The sequence below is a fragment of the Ursus maritimus genome, unplaced genomic scaffold (assembly GCF_017311325.1).
Source record: "Ursus maritimus isolate PB19 unplaced genomic scaffold, ASM1731132v1 scaffold_23, whole genome shotgun sequence".
Classification (NCBI taxonomy): domain Eukaryota; kingdom Metazoa; phylum Chordata; class Mammalia; order Carnivora; family Ursidae; genus Ursus; species Ursus maritimus.
The window spans coordinates 36,866,459-36,878,634 of record NW_024424786.1 but is presented as its reverse complement, the minus strand read 5'-3'; the positions used below and the strand labels follow the sequence as shown (position 1 = coordinate 36,878,634).

Genomic DNA, 12,176 nt, shown 5'->3' with positions numbered 1-12,176 from the left:
TGAAAGTATTTATACTTTAAAACATCATTTGAGAGTATTAAGTAGATTGTCAGATAGATGGCAGCTTTCTCAAACACTGGGAAGGGGCAGGAACGAGGGCCCCCAGGAAGTGCTGCCTGAGTAACTCTGGTCGCCCTGGCCCCAGTGGCCAAGGGGTGGGGGGTGGGGTGGGAGCAGTGCCGAGGGTGGGCTGGAGGGTCTGGAGGACACAGTGAGTAGAGAGGAGGTGGGCCTGGGGATTCTAGGCCCACCAGGGTCTGCTCAGGGCAGAGCTGGGCATCAGTACGGGTGGTGGTTGGTGGTTTCATGGCTGTCGAGCCGGCGTGGTCTTTTCCTCCAAGGCCCTGTCCCAAAGCCTCAGTTGGGACCACCTGCTTAATCCCTCCCTGCCCTCAGGAAGAGAGCTGATTCTTCAGCCTTGGAATCAACAGCTGGGGGCCCAATTTAATTCCTGAATCTTCCTATCAGAAAGTGAGGCTAGCTCAGAACGGGCCTCGATAAATACAGACCGAAAGAGGGAGTCTGTGGACAGTGTTTCTTACTCATTCTAGAACTGTCTGTAATAACCCACGTTATCCTGGGAGCTGCCTGGTGCCACATCACCACTGTGGTGACCGCCACGCTAAAGCCCCCACCAGTCATTGACCTGTGATCAGAGAGCCAGACGGAGCCGGGAGAAATATACAAATGCCGGTCATACATTATTTATACATCTGTCGGTTGCAGTCTTGCCAGCAGGGAAAGAAGAAGAGAATCGGAAACACATTTGTTTCATTTGATCCAATCAAGTGCTGAAGCCCCCTGGGCTGAGACAGGGGTGACCTTGAGAATTGTTTGTAGACCTTGGGTCTTGAAGTCATTTATGGGTCGAGGGACCCGCGGGAGCAGAGGGCAGAGGCTATGCAAAAGCACACGGCGTACCCATCAGCAACACAGGACAATCATATCTTACATTTCGGCAAAACAATAAAAGAGCTGACCTCATTTCAGTCCCTAAGACAGAGACACTCCCCTCTACGGGGTATCATCCAGGTTACCTGCTATGGGACAATCCTTTTCTCCTCGGTAAGTGGCTTTGAAGCCCCAGAAGATTCGAATTTTAAAAAGGAAGATGGTGGAAGTACATGAAAACCCATAGCAACGATACAGTTATGCTAAGTGTCAGTTGGGTCAATTGCTGTGTGTTGATGCATAAAGGCCTGGATCTGTGATGTTCTAAGAACACTTGGCTGCTAGCATTGCTCACGTGTGTGACCGAGTCATCGACTTTAGTTGAAATTTTAAGTGAAAAATTTCAGAGAATTTGGCAATGTCTGTAAACATTATTAGAATATTTAAGAGAACTTAATTTTCACCCTGTTTAAACGTTTGTTTTTTAGAGTGGAGAGTATTCTCTGAAATCCTTGGAAAAGGCTTGTTTCTTGGAGGTATTTGGAGCATTTATAAGAGAACCAGATTCATTAAATTTGTAGAAGCCGTTTAGATCATCTCAGGCAGTGCTACCCGGTAGAAACAACACAAGCCACAGAGGTCATTTACGATTTTCTAGTGGCCACATTTTTTTACAAGTTGAAAAGGAATAGACAAGCTTTATTGTTACAATAAAATGTATTTAACTCAACCTATGCAAAATATCGTTTCAACATGTAATTCACAAATTATTAATGAGATACTTTATGTTCTTTTTCTGAACCCATCTTCAAAATCTGCTCTGTATGTTACCTTTCCAACACTTGTCCACTCAAACTACCAGGTTTCAAATGCATATTTCGGTGGTCGCTGTCTGGGCTATCACAGATCCAAGGGCACTTAATTAAAAGCTGCATTTGTGAGTGGTATTTATTATTTAAGAAAGCTGACTGCGTTCGACCTGATCTGATGAAATATTAATCAAAGGATCCCCGAGAGTCACAGTTAAAAATTCCTGGACTTATAAAAAAAATGAGTTCTGGATATTGAATTTACAAGAGAAGCAAAAAAACCCAGATTTTTAGAAATTGGCTCATTTAAGAAACTTTTTTTTTAGAGCAGCCACAAATGGCCTTTCTGGTGCCCAATGGCAGCCCCCGGACCTCACCGACCGCGGTCCAGATGGAATTCGAGTCACCGACCTCGGCAAAGCCCTTGGGGGAAAGGTCTGGTTATTTGTTACTATTTTGTACACAGAATGTCAGATCTGACCGAGCCCTTAGGGGTTTTCTGCCCAAAGCGCCCCATTTCACTGGTGCAAAACCAGATCAGAGAAGCACGCATGGTGAATTAGAGGCCGGGCCCAGGCAATACCCCGGTCTCCTGACCCCACCTTGTCCTCCCCAACCAAGGGCTTCAAGTTCATTCTCTCTACCTCTTTGTCCCCAGTTGGCTGATCAGGAAACTGAGGCACAAAACTGGAGGGTAAGGGGACGAACTGGTCCCGGACCCAGGCCTCCAGGGAGCACAAGCAGAATTGGAAAGTGTGGTCCCCGCTCTGGTCATTCAACAGCACGCACCCAGGCCTGAGGAGAGAACAGCCCAGAATCAAGGCCGGGCTGGCCAGAGAAATAGCTGGGTGAGGCCCAGGATGGAGCCTGGTGCTAGGACTGCAAAGGAGAGCAGGCGAGGGGAGGCCGTGGCCGGGCCTGCCAGGGCCCAGGAGGGCCAGCCTCCACCCGCCTGTGACCCCAGGGCACAGCCTGATGACCCTTGCAGCTCTCGGGGAACTCCCTCATGGGCTTCAGTCTCCTAGCTCCCTTTCCTCCCTCTTCTCTGTTGTTTTTCTTTCTTTCCTTTTCTTTCTCTCCTGGGAGGCCCTCACTTCCTTTCCCCAACCCGCTCTGCCCAACACACCGATTTCGCCAAGGAGAACCCCACAAGCAGATCTGGGTCCATTTTGCCTGCCTCGGGCTGGGTTCTGCCCGAATCGGGGCCTGCCGGACCTGGGTGGAGGGGAAGGACCGCTCTGCAGGCCGGGGGAACAGCCACCCCACATCGGCTCACTCTGGCCTTCCCCTCCCACTCCCGGGGCTTTTGAGCAGTTTCCTCTGCGATGCCCTCGCTGCCAGGCCGTACTTCTCAGCAGGAGGACACGCACCGCCAGGAACCTTCGAGGCTTTAAGGAAGCAGCATTTAGTGCTATGAAATCTCATGGCAGGGAAGCTAGTCCCTGCTCCGGGGGCTCTCAGTCCCCCTGGAAAGTCAAGAAGAGAATGCCAGTTTGGGGGCAGGGTGTCTGTATCACCATCCCACCTCTCCCCTTCAACAGAGAGCGCAGCTGTGGGCTTCAGGCTCCAAGGTCTTCGCCTCCTTTTAACTTTTTGCTAGCGTGTGATAGAAATTGGTTTATTTTTATGTTTACCTTCACCTTTCATGTATGACACATGCTGTCAGTTTTCCACTTACAATAGTGACATAAAGTTTCCTTTCAAAACTAAACTAGTATTAGTAACAAGTGGGGCCCTTGCCTATAAACGCAGTTTCAGGAACATGAAGTAAATATCTGTACTGGGAGTGGAGTGGGCCAGACGGGAGCGTCAGGAGGGGACGAAAAGGACTCGGGTGGAGGGACTTTGGCTCCAGGAGCCCCTTCATCTCACCCTCCTGAGCTCTGCTGGGGCCCTGGGTTCCCACCTGCTGTCAGGCACCACTCGAGCCCAGGTCCCTGGGGCCCCGGGGCCGGCCAGCAGACCTCTCTGTCCCAGACTTTATTCCAAGCCGAGGCTGGCGGCTGGGCCTCATGGAAAAGGACAGAGGGTGGCGGTGATGGAGATGGGGAAGGAGGGACGCCCCTCCAACCATCTGTCTGTCTTAGCTCAGGGACAGAAGGTAGCCGAGCTCCAGGTGCTCTTGGCAGAGCGGGAGAAGCCAGGCCGCTCCACGCGGAGCCGAAGGTACACCTGTTCCCGCTCCCAGAGCCACATGGCTTTCCCTGAACCAGGGTGGGGTCAAGAGCACGTGCCTCTAGATAGAGGCAGAGAGAAGAGCTGCCGCCACCCCAAAACACTCCCCAGTTCTCCTAGTCGGCTTGGATGCCCCTCCCGATGGGACCTCTCTGGTCTCTTTCTGAAAGCAAAGTGAAAGAAAGCACTTGATATCACCACTGCCAGGGGGGCCTGGACTCCCTGGCCCAGAATTCTGTTTCCATGCATCTCCCCATCCCCAAAATGTGAGGTCCCAACAGTTCCTGCCAGCTTGCACCCCACGTGCAGCAGAGGCCAACAGCATCCGAAGGGCACAGCCAGGCCCCAAACTTTCTGGCTACCTGATGCCCCAGCCCAGGTCTCGAAGGGCCTTGGCACCCAGGGGGAGCTCAGGATGGGGGGAAGAGCTTGCCCATTCATTTGTGCCCCAAACTACCCCTACTGGCTGCACCGGAGCCAACGGCTATCCTCAACGCCCATTGGCTTCCCCAAGTTCTGTTTCTGGACAGTTCTACCGTGAACGGTAGAAGCCTAGTGAGTCCAGAGCCTCAGCTTCGGGGTTGAGAATACAATCACCAGTGGTCCTACCTTTCTGAAAGGCAGTCCGCTCCCTACTGAGAGTTGCCAAGAAATAGGGCTGGGGAGTTCCCGAACCTATGGTGGGAGGCGTCTCCCTCCTCAGACCCTGGGAGCCTGCTGAGGAGACACCACGCCTGCTGCCCACATCATCTCATGCCCAGGAGTCTTCTAGCAACATTCAAGTATACCCCGGCCCTTCCAGGGAGTTCCTGGACCCTTTCCAGGTCCCGGTCGCCATTACCAGAGCTGGGGCCTCCCGGGACAGTCTTGCCTAGAAGGCTTTAGAAAGGTGAGTGAGAAAATGACCAGCAAGGGGGCCAAGAGGCCAGGACCCGGGTCCTCCAGCACGAGTGGCAGGAGGTGGGAAAGGGGTCCTACCTGAGAGGGCTGCTGTCAGCAATCCGACGATCGCGGAGAAGAGCCACATGTTTGGCGTCATCTCTGACCGTTATGAGTGTCCGCCAGCGGGAAGGGCCATCCTGGGGCCAGGAGGGGATGTGGCTGCTATGTGCTCCTCGCACCCGCTCGGACCTTTGCTGCTCCTGCTTATAACTTTCTCTCTGCAAGAAAGAGAGCACTCCTTTGCACACATGCGACCAAACCCAGCCTGTGAGTGTCTCTCACGCCTCTGTGCTCTACTTGTGGTTTTGGTCTCCAGGAAGCCAGGCTGGTATCACAGGGGCTGAGACAGAGAGCCCAGCTGCCTCTGCTGGGAGCCCACCCAGCCTGGCTGAACCCCAAAAGTCACAGAGTAGGACATATACACACACACATACACACTTCCTCCAAGTGTCTCCTAAGGAAGAGGGAAGTGAGGGTCTGCTTCCTTTCTGGAGACCTGAGACATAGGAGATGCCGTCAGTACATGCAGGAAGAGTGGACGCATGACCCAGTTCACGGAGATCCAGCTCTTCTGGGATAAAATCCCAAGACTTGCTTTGTTCTCGGGTGTGTTGATGGCTGGGAAGGAGAGTGTGGTCTTGCACTTTTGAGAGAAGAAAGGCTCAGATTCCCTTCAGAGAATTATAAGTGGAGAAAGGCCTGAGAGATGGTTTGTCCCCCATCTCCTTACAGGCTAGGGATGTCCCCTGAGATGGCACAGGAAGCTACAGGACCCCCACGTTCAGGCACTGGGCTGGGTGTTCATTCCTCAGGGAGAGTCAGGCATGGGAGCTGGTCCAGCAAGAATAAGCAGGATTTCAACAGGCAGAGATGGTGGAAGGCCTCTGGAAGGGCCAGAAAGAACAGCAGGAGCAAAAGGCCAGGGCTCCTTGGGAAACGCTGAGTTGTTCAGCTGGTCTGCAGTGGACCCTGTGTGGGTTTTTACTTTTTAAAGGAGACAGGGACCTAGTGTGGGTTTTTATTTTTTAAAGATTTTGTTTATTTATTGTAGAGGGGAGTGGGGAAAAGCATGAGTGGGGGGAGGGGCAGAAGGAGAGGGAGAGAATCCCAAGCAGACTCTGCACTGAGCCCAGAGCCCGAGTCAGAGCGCCATCTCACAACCCTGAGATCATGACCTGAGCCAAAACCAAGAGTCGGACGTTCAACAAACTGAGCCAACCAGGCGCCCGTGTGTTTAACTCACCACTGCACTCCCTGTGGGGCACACCGTAGGTGCCGAATGAATGTTGTTGGGTGAATGAAGGAACAGAAAACTTAATTTGGTTGTGTAAGCAGAATCCTCGAAGACACTGAGTCCAGAGGAGACTGGTTCCGTCCTGGCCCTTCCCCACATGACCTCATCTCAGATTTATCTGTCCTGGCCTGACACTTCCTTCCTTCCTGTTTGACTTCATTTCTCCATCTGTGGAATGGGGAGGATTTCTCCACTATGTCCAGCCCAAGGGGGCATCTGACGTTGCCCCTTTGGGAGCCACAGAGAGCCAGGCCCCTCCACCGTAAACCCTGCCCTGACCCGTGGGGTAGATCTGACTCCAGCACCGGCGGAGGCTGCCCTCTTGTGGAAGGTCCCTGGTAGCACAGGCAGCGGATGGGGGCTTCCATCCCCTGGGTTCACTTCTGTTGAACTGACACTTAGGAAGGCTTTGGTGTGGGGAGCTCTGGAATGGGCTCTGTGGAAGGCAAAGACAGGAAACCATATTCCTGCCCTCAAGGAGCACGGAGTTCCCAAACTACAGGCCAGGGTAGGATGAACACAAGGAGAGCCTCATCCTAAGAGAAACGCGGCTGAATGGGCTGGCGAGGTTGGCTAGATCTCCATTTCTGACAACATGATAAACGGCAGAGACTGTAAATTCTCCTGATACAAAACACACACAAAAGGGGGGGATAAAAATATTTGGAAAAATCTTTAGAAATGCCAAGTTGAGGTGGCAAGAAAGTAAGGATAATTATCAGAGCCCAAAATGACAAGAAAGGGCAAATTCAAAGAGATCATTGAGAGCGGAAGCAGGGGTTGCCCTGAGGGACCTGCTGATCCCAGGAGGCCAAGAACTTCAGTTTAATAGGACAAAACCTAGAGCCTGAGCAAATGAGAAATAAAATCAGAAACCACCCCCCCCACAGCAAAACAAGGAAAAAACGACACCCACAGTGAATGAACTAAGAAAGAAAAAAACCTCTCAAAGGGACCTGACAGACAGTGTGCTTGGCTCAGCACTGACTCTGAGTGGAAGAAAAAGAAATGCTAACCCAAAATGCTCTTAACCACAAGTCCACCTGCAAGTGGGTCCGAGAGGGAATTCCCACTACCTGTGAGGCAAAAACACCACCACTGCAAACAAGTAAAGAACAACAGGAGAATTTAAAGCAGATAGTTGTTCCCGGGGCACTTTGTGGAAGCAAATCCAAAAATCCTCTCTGAAGTAAAGTAACTCATCTTAAACTGAAGCCTCAAAGAATTCCCACAGAAAAGCTCCTGGGAAAGTCAGCTCACATGCACAAAAAGAAAGAAAGAAACAAAGAAACGAAGAAAGAATAAAACACAGGACCCAAGTGTATTCATCAGGGTTTTCCAGAGAAACAGAATTAATGGAATTTATATAAGATTTTTTAAAAAGATTTATTTATTTGAGAGAGAGAGAGAGAGAAAGTAGGGGAGGGATAGGGGGAGAGAATCTTCAAGAAGACCCCCCACTGTGCATGGAGTCCGATGTGGGGCTTGATCCCACGACGCATGAGATCATGACCTGAGCCAAAACCAAGAGCTGGGTGCTCAACCAAATGGGCAACCCAGGAGCCCTTATATGAAAAAAATAAAGTAAGGAATTGTCTCAAGTGATTTTGGAAACAAAGTCCTAAGATCTCAGTCGGCAAGCTGGAAACTCAGGAGAGCTGGGAGTATCATTTCAGTACAGGTCCAAAGGCCCGAGAACCAGGAAAGCCAGTGATGTAAGTTTCAGTCAGAGGCTGAGTCAAAAGGTAGGGGGGAGACTGGTGTCCTCACCTGAACACAGGCAGAGAGAGACAATTCTTTCTTACTGCTTTTTATTCTATCCAGGCCTTCAATGCACAAAACCCATCCACAGTGGGGAGGGCAATCTGCTTTACCCAGCCGATTGACCCAAGGCTAATCTCATCTAGAAACACCCTCACTAACACACCCAGAATAATGTTTAACCAGATATCTGGGACCCCTATGGATCAATCAAGCGGACACATAAAAGTAACCATCACAAGGCACTGTAAGTGAGAACTGCACACAAAGCAGTAAGCAACAGACCCAGGCCTTCAAACACTTTAGCTATGGGCCTTACGGTACACATAATATAAAACCAGGATGTCTCATATGCTTAAAAAAGTAGAGTTGGTAATGGAGGCTGTAGATAAGGAATAAGAGACTATAGATAAGGAACTAAGTGACCAGGAAGATTTGAAAAAAAAAACAGTATTTCTATAAATGAAAAATATAATCTTCTAAACTAGCAATCGAATGGACAGATTAAGCAGCAGATTAACATAGCAAAAGAGAACACTAGTGAGCTGGACAGCAGGTCTGGAGAACTTACCCAGAATGCTGCACAAAGAAGTCTCCAAGAGAAGACTATGAAACAGAAGTTAAGAGACAGAGGATGGAACAAGGTGAATAGGTCAAATCCAGAATTGATGAAATACATAGCCCTCAGATTCCAGAAGCTTCCTCAACCCCCTCCTGTTAAATAAAATCTCTCTTGATAAAACTGGGGGGGGGGTAGAAATAACAATAAAGAGAATAAAATTGTTTTCATACACACATCAGTCAATAGATCTACACCAATCAGTTGTGGTAACAAAATTGCTACTTCCTGGAAAGACCAACTACAAAGTAGACTTACGGCTAACTTTTTCATGTTAGCAATAGAAGCTGGAAGACAATGGAATACCATCTCAAAGTGCTAAGAAAATAATAGTCGACCTTGAACATGTTCCAAGAATGAGATTGAACAATCTACAGAAAGGGAGAATAGATTTGCAAATCATATGTCTGATGAGGGGTTAATAGCCATAATATGTAAAGAACTCATACAATTCAATAGCAAAAAATTTTTTTTGATTAAAAAACGGGCAGAGGATTTGAAAAGACATTTTTCCAAAGAAGACATATAGATGGCCAACAGGCATAGGAAAAAATGCCCAACATCACTAATCATCAGGAAGATGCAAATTAAAACCACAACGGGGTATTTACCTCACACCTGTCAGAATGGCTATTATCAAAAGGACAAAATATAACAAATGCTGGCGAGGACGTAGAGAAAAGGGAATCCTTGTACACTGTTGCTGGGAATGGAAATTGGTGCAGCCGCTACAGAAAACAGTATGGAGTTTCTTCAAATAATTACAAAGAGAAATACCATATGATCTGGCAATTCCATTTTGGAGTATTAATCTGAAGAAAAGGAAAACACTAACTCAAAAAGACATATGTGGCTCCATATTCTTTGCAGCCTTATTTACCAAAGCCAAGATACGGAAACACCTGAATGTCCATCTATGGAGGAACAGTTAAAGAAATTGTGGTGGACGTGTGCAATGGGTTATTACTCATCCATAAAAAAGAATGAGATCTTGCCATTTGCAACAACATGGATGGACCTAGAGGGTGTTATGCTAAGTGAGATACGTCAGACAGAGAAAGACAAATACCATGTGATCTCACTGATATGTGGAATCGAACAGCCAAAACAAACAAAACAAAACTCGTGGATACGGAGAACAGAGCGGTGGCTGCTGGGGGAGGCAGGGGTGGGCAAACTGCATGAAGGGGGTCGGGCGGTATAGACTCCAGCTGAGAAATGCACAGGTCATAGGGATGTGGTGTGCAGCAGGGTGACCCAAGTCAGGGTAACGTGGCGCAGACATGAAGGTTGCCAGGAGGGTGGAGCTTGGACATTCTCATCACAAGGAAAATAAAAAACATTTTGTAGCTTGTTACGGTGTGAATGGTGGCTCGCTTCCCGTGGTGATCCCTTTGCACAGCGTCTGAGTGTCAGATCCTTAGCGTGTGTGCCTGAAACGAACAGGATGTATCAATTATGCCTCAATCAAAACACACGCACACACCAGAATGGCTTTGTTATAGACTCGGAAAAAAAAAAAAAAAGAAGAATGAGGTTGTAGAGAATGATTTGCAGATAAAAATGGAGAGCATTTACAACCAGCAGACCCTCACCTAAGGAAATTTTAAAGGATATTCTTCAGGAACAAGGAAAATAATCCCAGAAGGGAAGTATAAGATTCAAGTAGGAACGGTGAGCAAAGAAATATGTCATCATGGAGGTGAATTACATAAGCGATGATGACAATAATGTAATTTGTGGGGCTAGAAAAAAACAAGATAAAAATAAGGAACCAGAAGACGATGACATGAATTACTAAGGAGTGAGCAGAGTTGGAAAGGTCTATTATTTGTCAGAAGCGTAAAACGTTGACTAGCTTCTGACTTTGTTCAATTAAATGTGTATGATAAACCAGCAGAACGATCAAACGGAATGGGTTGAAGAGCCACAAGAAGGGACACCTGGGTGGCTCAGTCCGTTAAGCATCTGCTTTCAGCTCAGGTCATGATCTCAGGGTCCTGGGATCGAGCCTCGCATCGGGCTCCTTGCTCATTGGGGAGCCTGCTTCTCCCTCTACCTCTCTCTCTCTGGCAAATAAATAAAATCTTAAAAAAAAAAAAAAAGCCACAAGAAGTCAGGACAGGAAAGGAAAAGAAATGAAGGACAAAGAGAACGATGCTAGGTTTCCTGGCAGAGGGCACAGGGTAACTCGAGGCAGGACAGCATGGGGGAGTGTCCCTGGGAACTGATGTGACACACCTCAGTCACCCATGTTTCATGGATTTGAAGCTCTGAACAGGAAGCTGGAAGATCCCCCCGGGTGGGTACCCAACTCAATGAGAAGAGGGGGCGGGGGGGAGACAGAGGGAGAGGGAGAGAGAGACTCTTAAGTCTTAAGCAGGCTCCACGCCCATCATGGAGTCCAATGAGGGGCTCAATCTCACAACCCTGAGATCATGACCTGAGCCGAAATCAAGAGTCGGGTGCTCAACTGACTGAGCCACCCAGGCGCCCCTTAATGAGCTCATTTTTATTTATAACTCTTTGGAGCCAAGACCTTTTTTTTTTTTTTAAGATTTTTTTTTTAAGTGAACTCTATGCCCAACGTGGGGCTTGAACTTACAACCCCAAGATCAAGAGTCCCATGCTCTACCCACTGAGCCAGCCAGGCGTTCCAGAGCCAAGCCCTTCTGAACTCAATTTGCAAGGACACTTGGTTCTCCCCCAACCTGTGGGGAGCCCAGGCATCTTTCATCCAGACTGTGTCTCTCTCCTGACATTGGCCCAGCAAAGTGGAGTGATGTAAGTCTACCTCTATGGCCAGAGGAAAGGGGAGCCCCAGGACTGCCTCCCCCAACGTGCGGCACAGGGGAAAGCCTCGTGCTGACAGTGAGCGCACCCTACTGTGCCCCACGCTTTGTGTGGTGTCTGCCCCGATTCTCGGAGCAGCGCAAGGAAACAGGTGCTGTCCCTAACACGCCCATGCAGATCAGGAAACTGAAGTTAGGTGGTTTGCTCAAGGTCCCACCGCCAAGACGTGGAGTAGAGCAAGGCTCCGAACTCAGGTGTGTCCACCCAAAGGCCCCGAGCTCTTAACCATAGCATGTTCGGCCTTTGGCACGAATGCTTTGTCTGAACCACGGCCTCTCTGGCAGGAAGGTTCTGGCTCTATGGGGCTCTGAATCTTGGACCAGCCCTGCCCCAGCTCGAGTCAAGCCCAACTCCTGTCTCCAGAGTCCTGAAACAGTCCCCAGCAGCCACATCCAGCTCCCTGTCTTCCTTGAGGTCCAGAGCCTCAATGTACATCCATTAACCGTTGTCACTTGGTCACTCATTCAACACAGATGTCATGTGTTCTAGGTGCCGGGGACACAGCACTGAACAAAACAGACAATGTTGCTGTCCTTGGCGGGAGAGTCACATCACAAACAATAGACACAACAAATATTTAAATTATATAAGTAAAGAAGTAGAGTTGGGTCCCAGGTACTAGGAGAGCCAAGGAGACGTCACACTGGTAAACAGGGGCTCCGCCTGCCCCTCTCAGAAGAGCCTTGCTTGCAGATGGGTCACCAGGGAATGCCATCCCAGGGAACAGAGAGGAACACGGAGGGGTGACAAAGGAGGAGAAGGACAGTCAGTAAAAGGGCACATCCCTGTGTTGGCCCCACTCTAGCGAGTAGTACTCGATGTCAGACTTACG

At 49.2% G+C, this 12,176-nt stretch overlaps 1 protein-coding gene across 4 annotated transcripts in view; it reads right to left on the bottom strand.

Moving 5' to 3' along the window:
• CD6 (CD6 molecule) overlaps positions 1–5,120 on the bottom strand; it is a 38,216-nt gene extending 33,096 nt beyond the window's left edge. For all 4 annotated transcript variants that reach the window (XM_040639180.1, XM_040639181.1, XM_040639182.1 and 1 more), the window contains exon 1: positions 4,854–5,120. In XM_040639180.1, coding sequence (XP_040495114.1) covers positions 4,854–4,914 — 61 coding nt within the window. In that variant the 5' untranslated portion in view covers positions 4,915–5,120. The remainder of the gene's footprint in view (positions 1–4,853) is intronic.
• Positions 5,121–12,176: the final 7,056 nt, after the last annotated feature.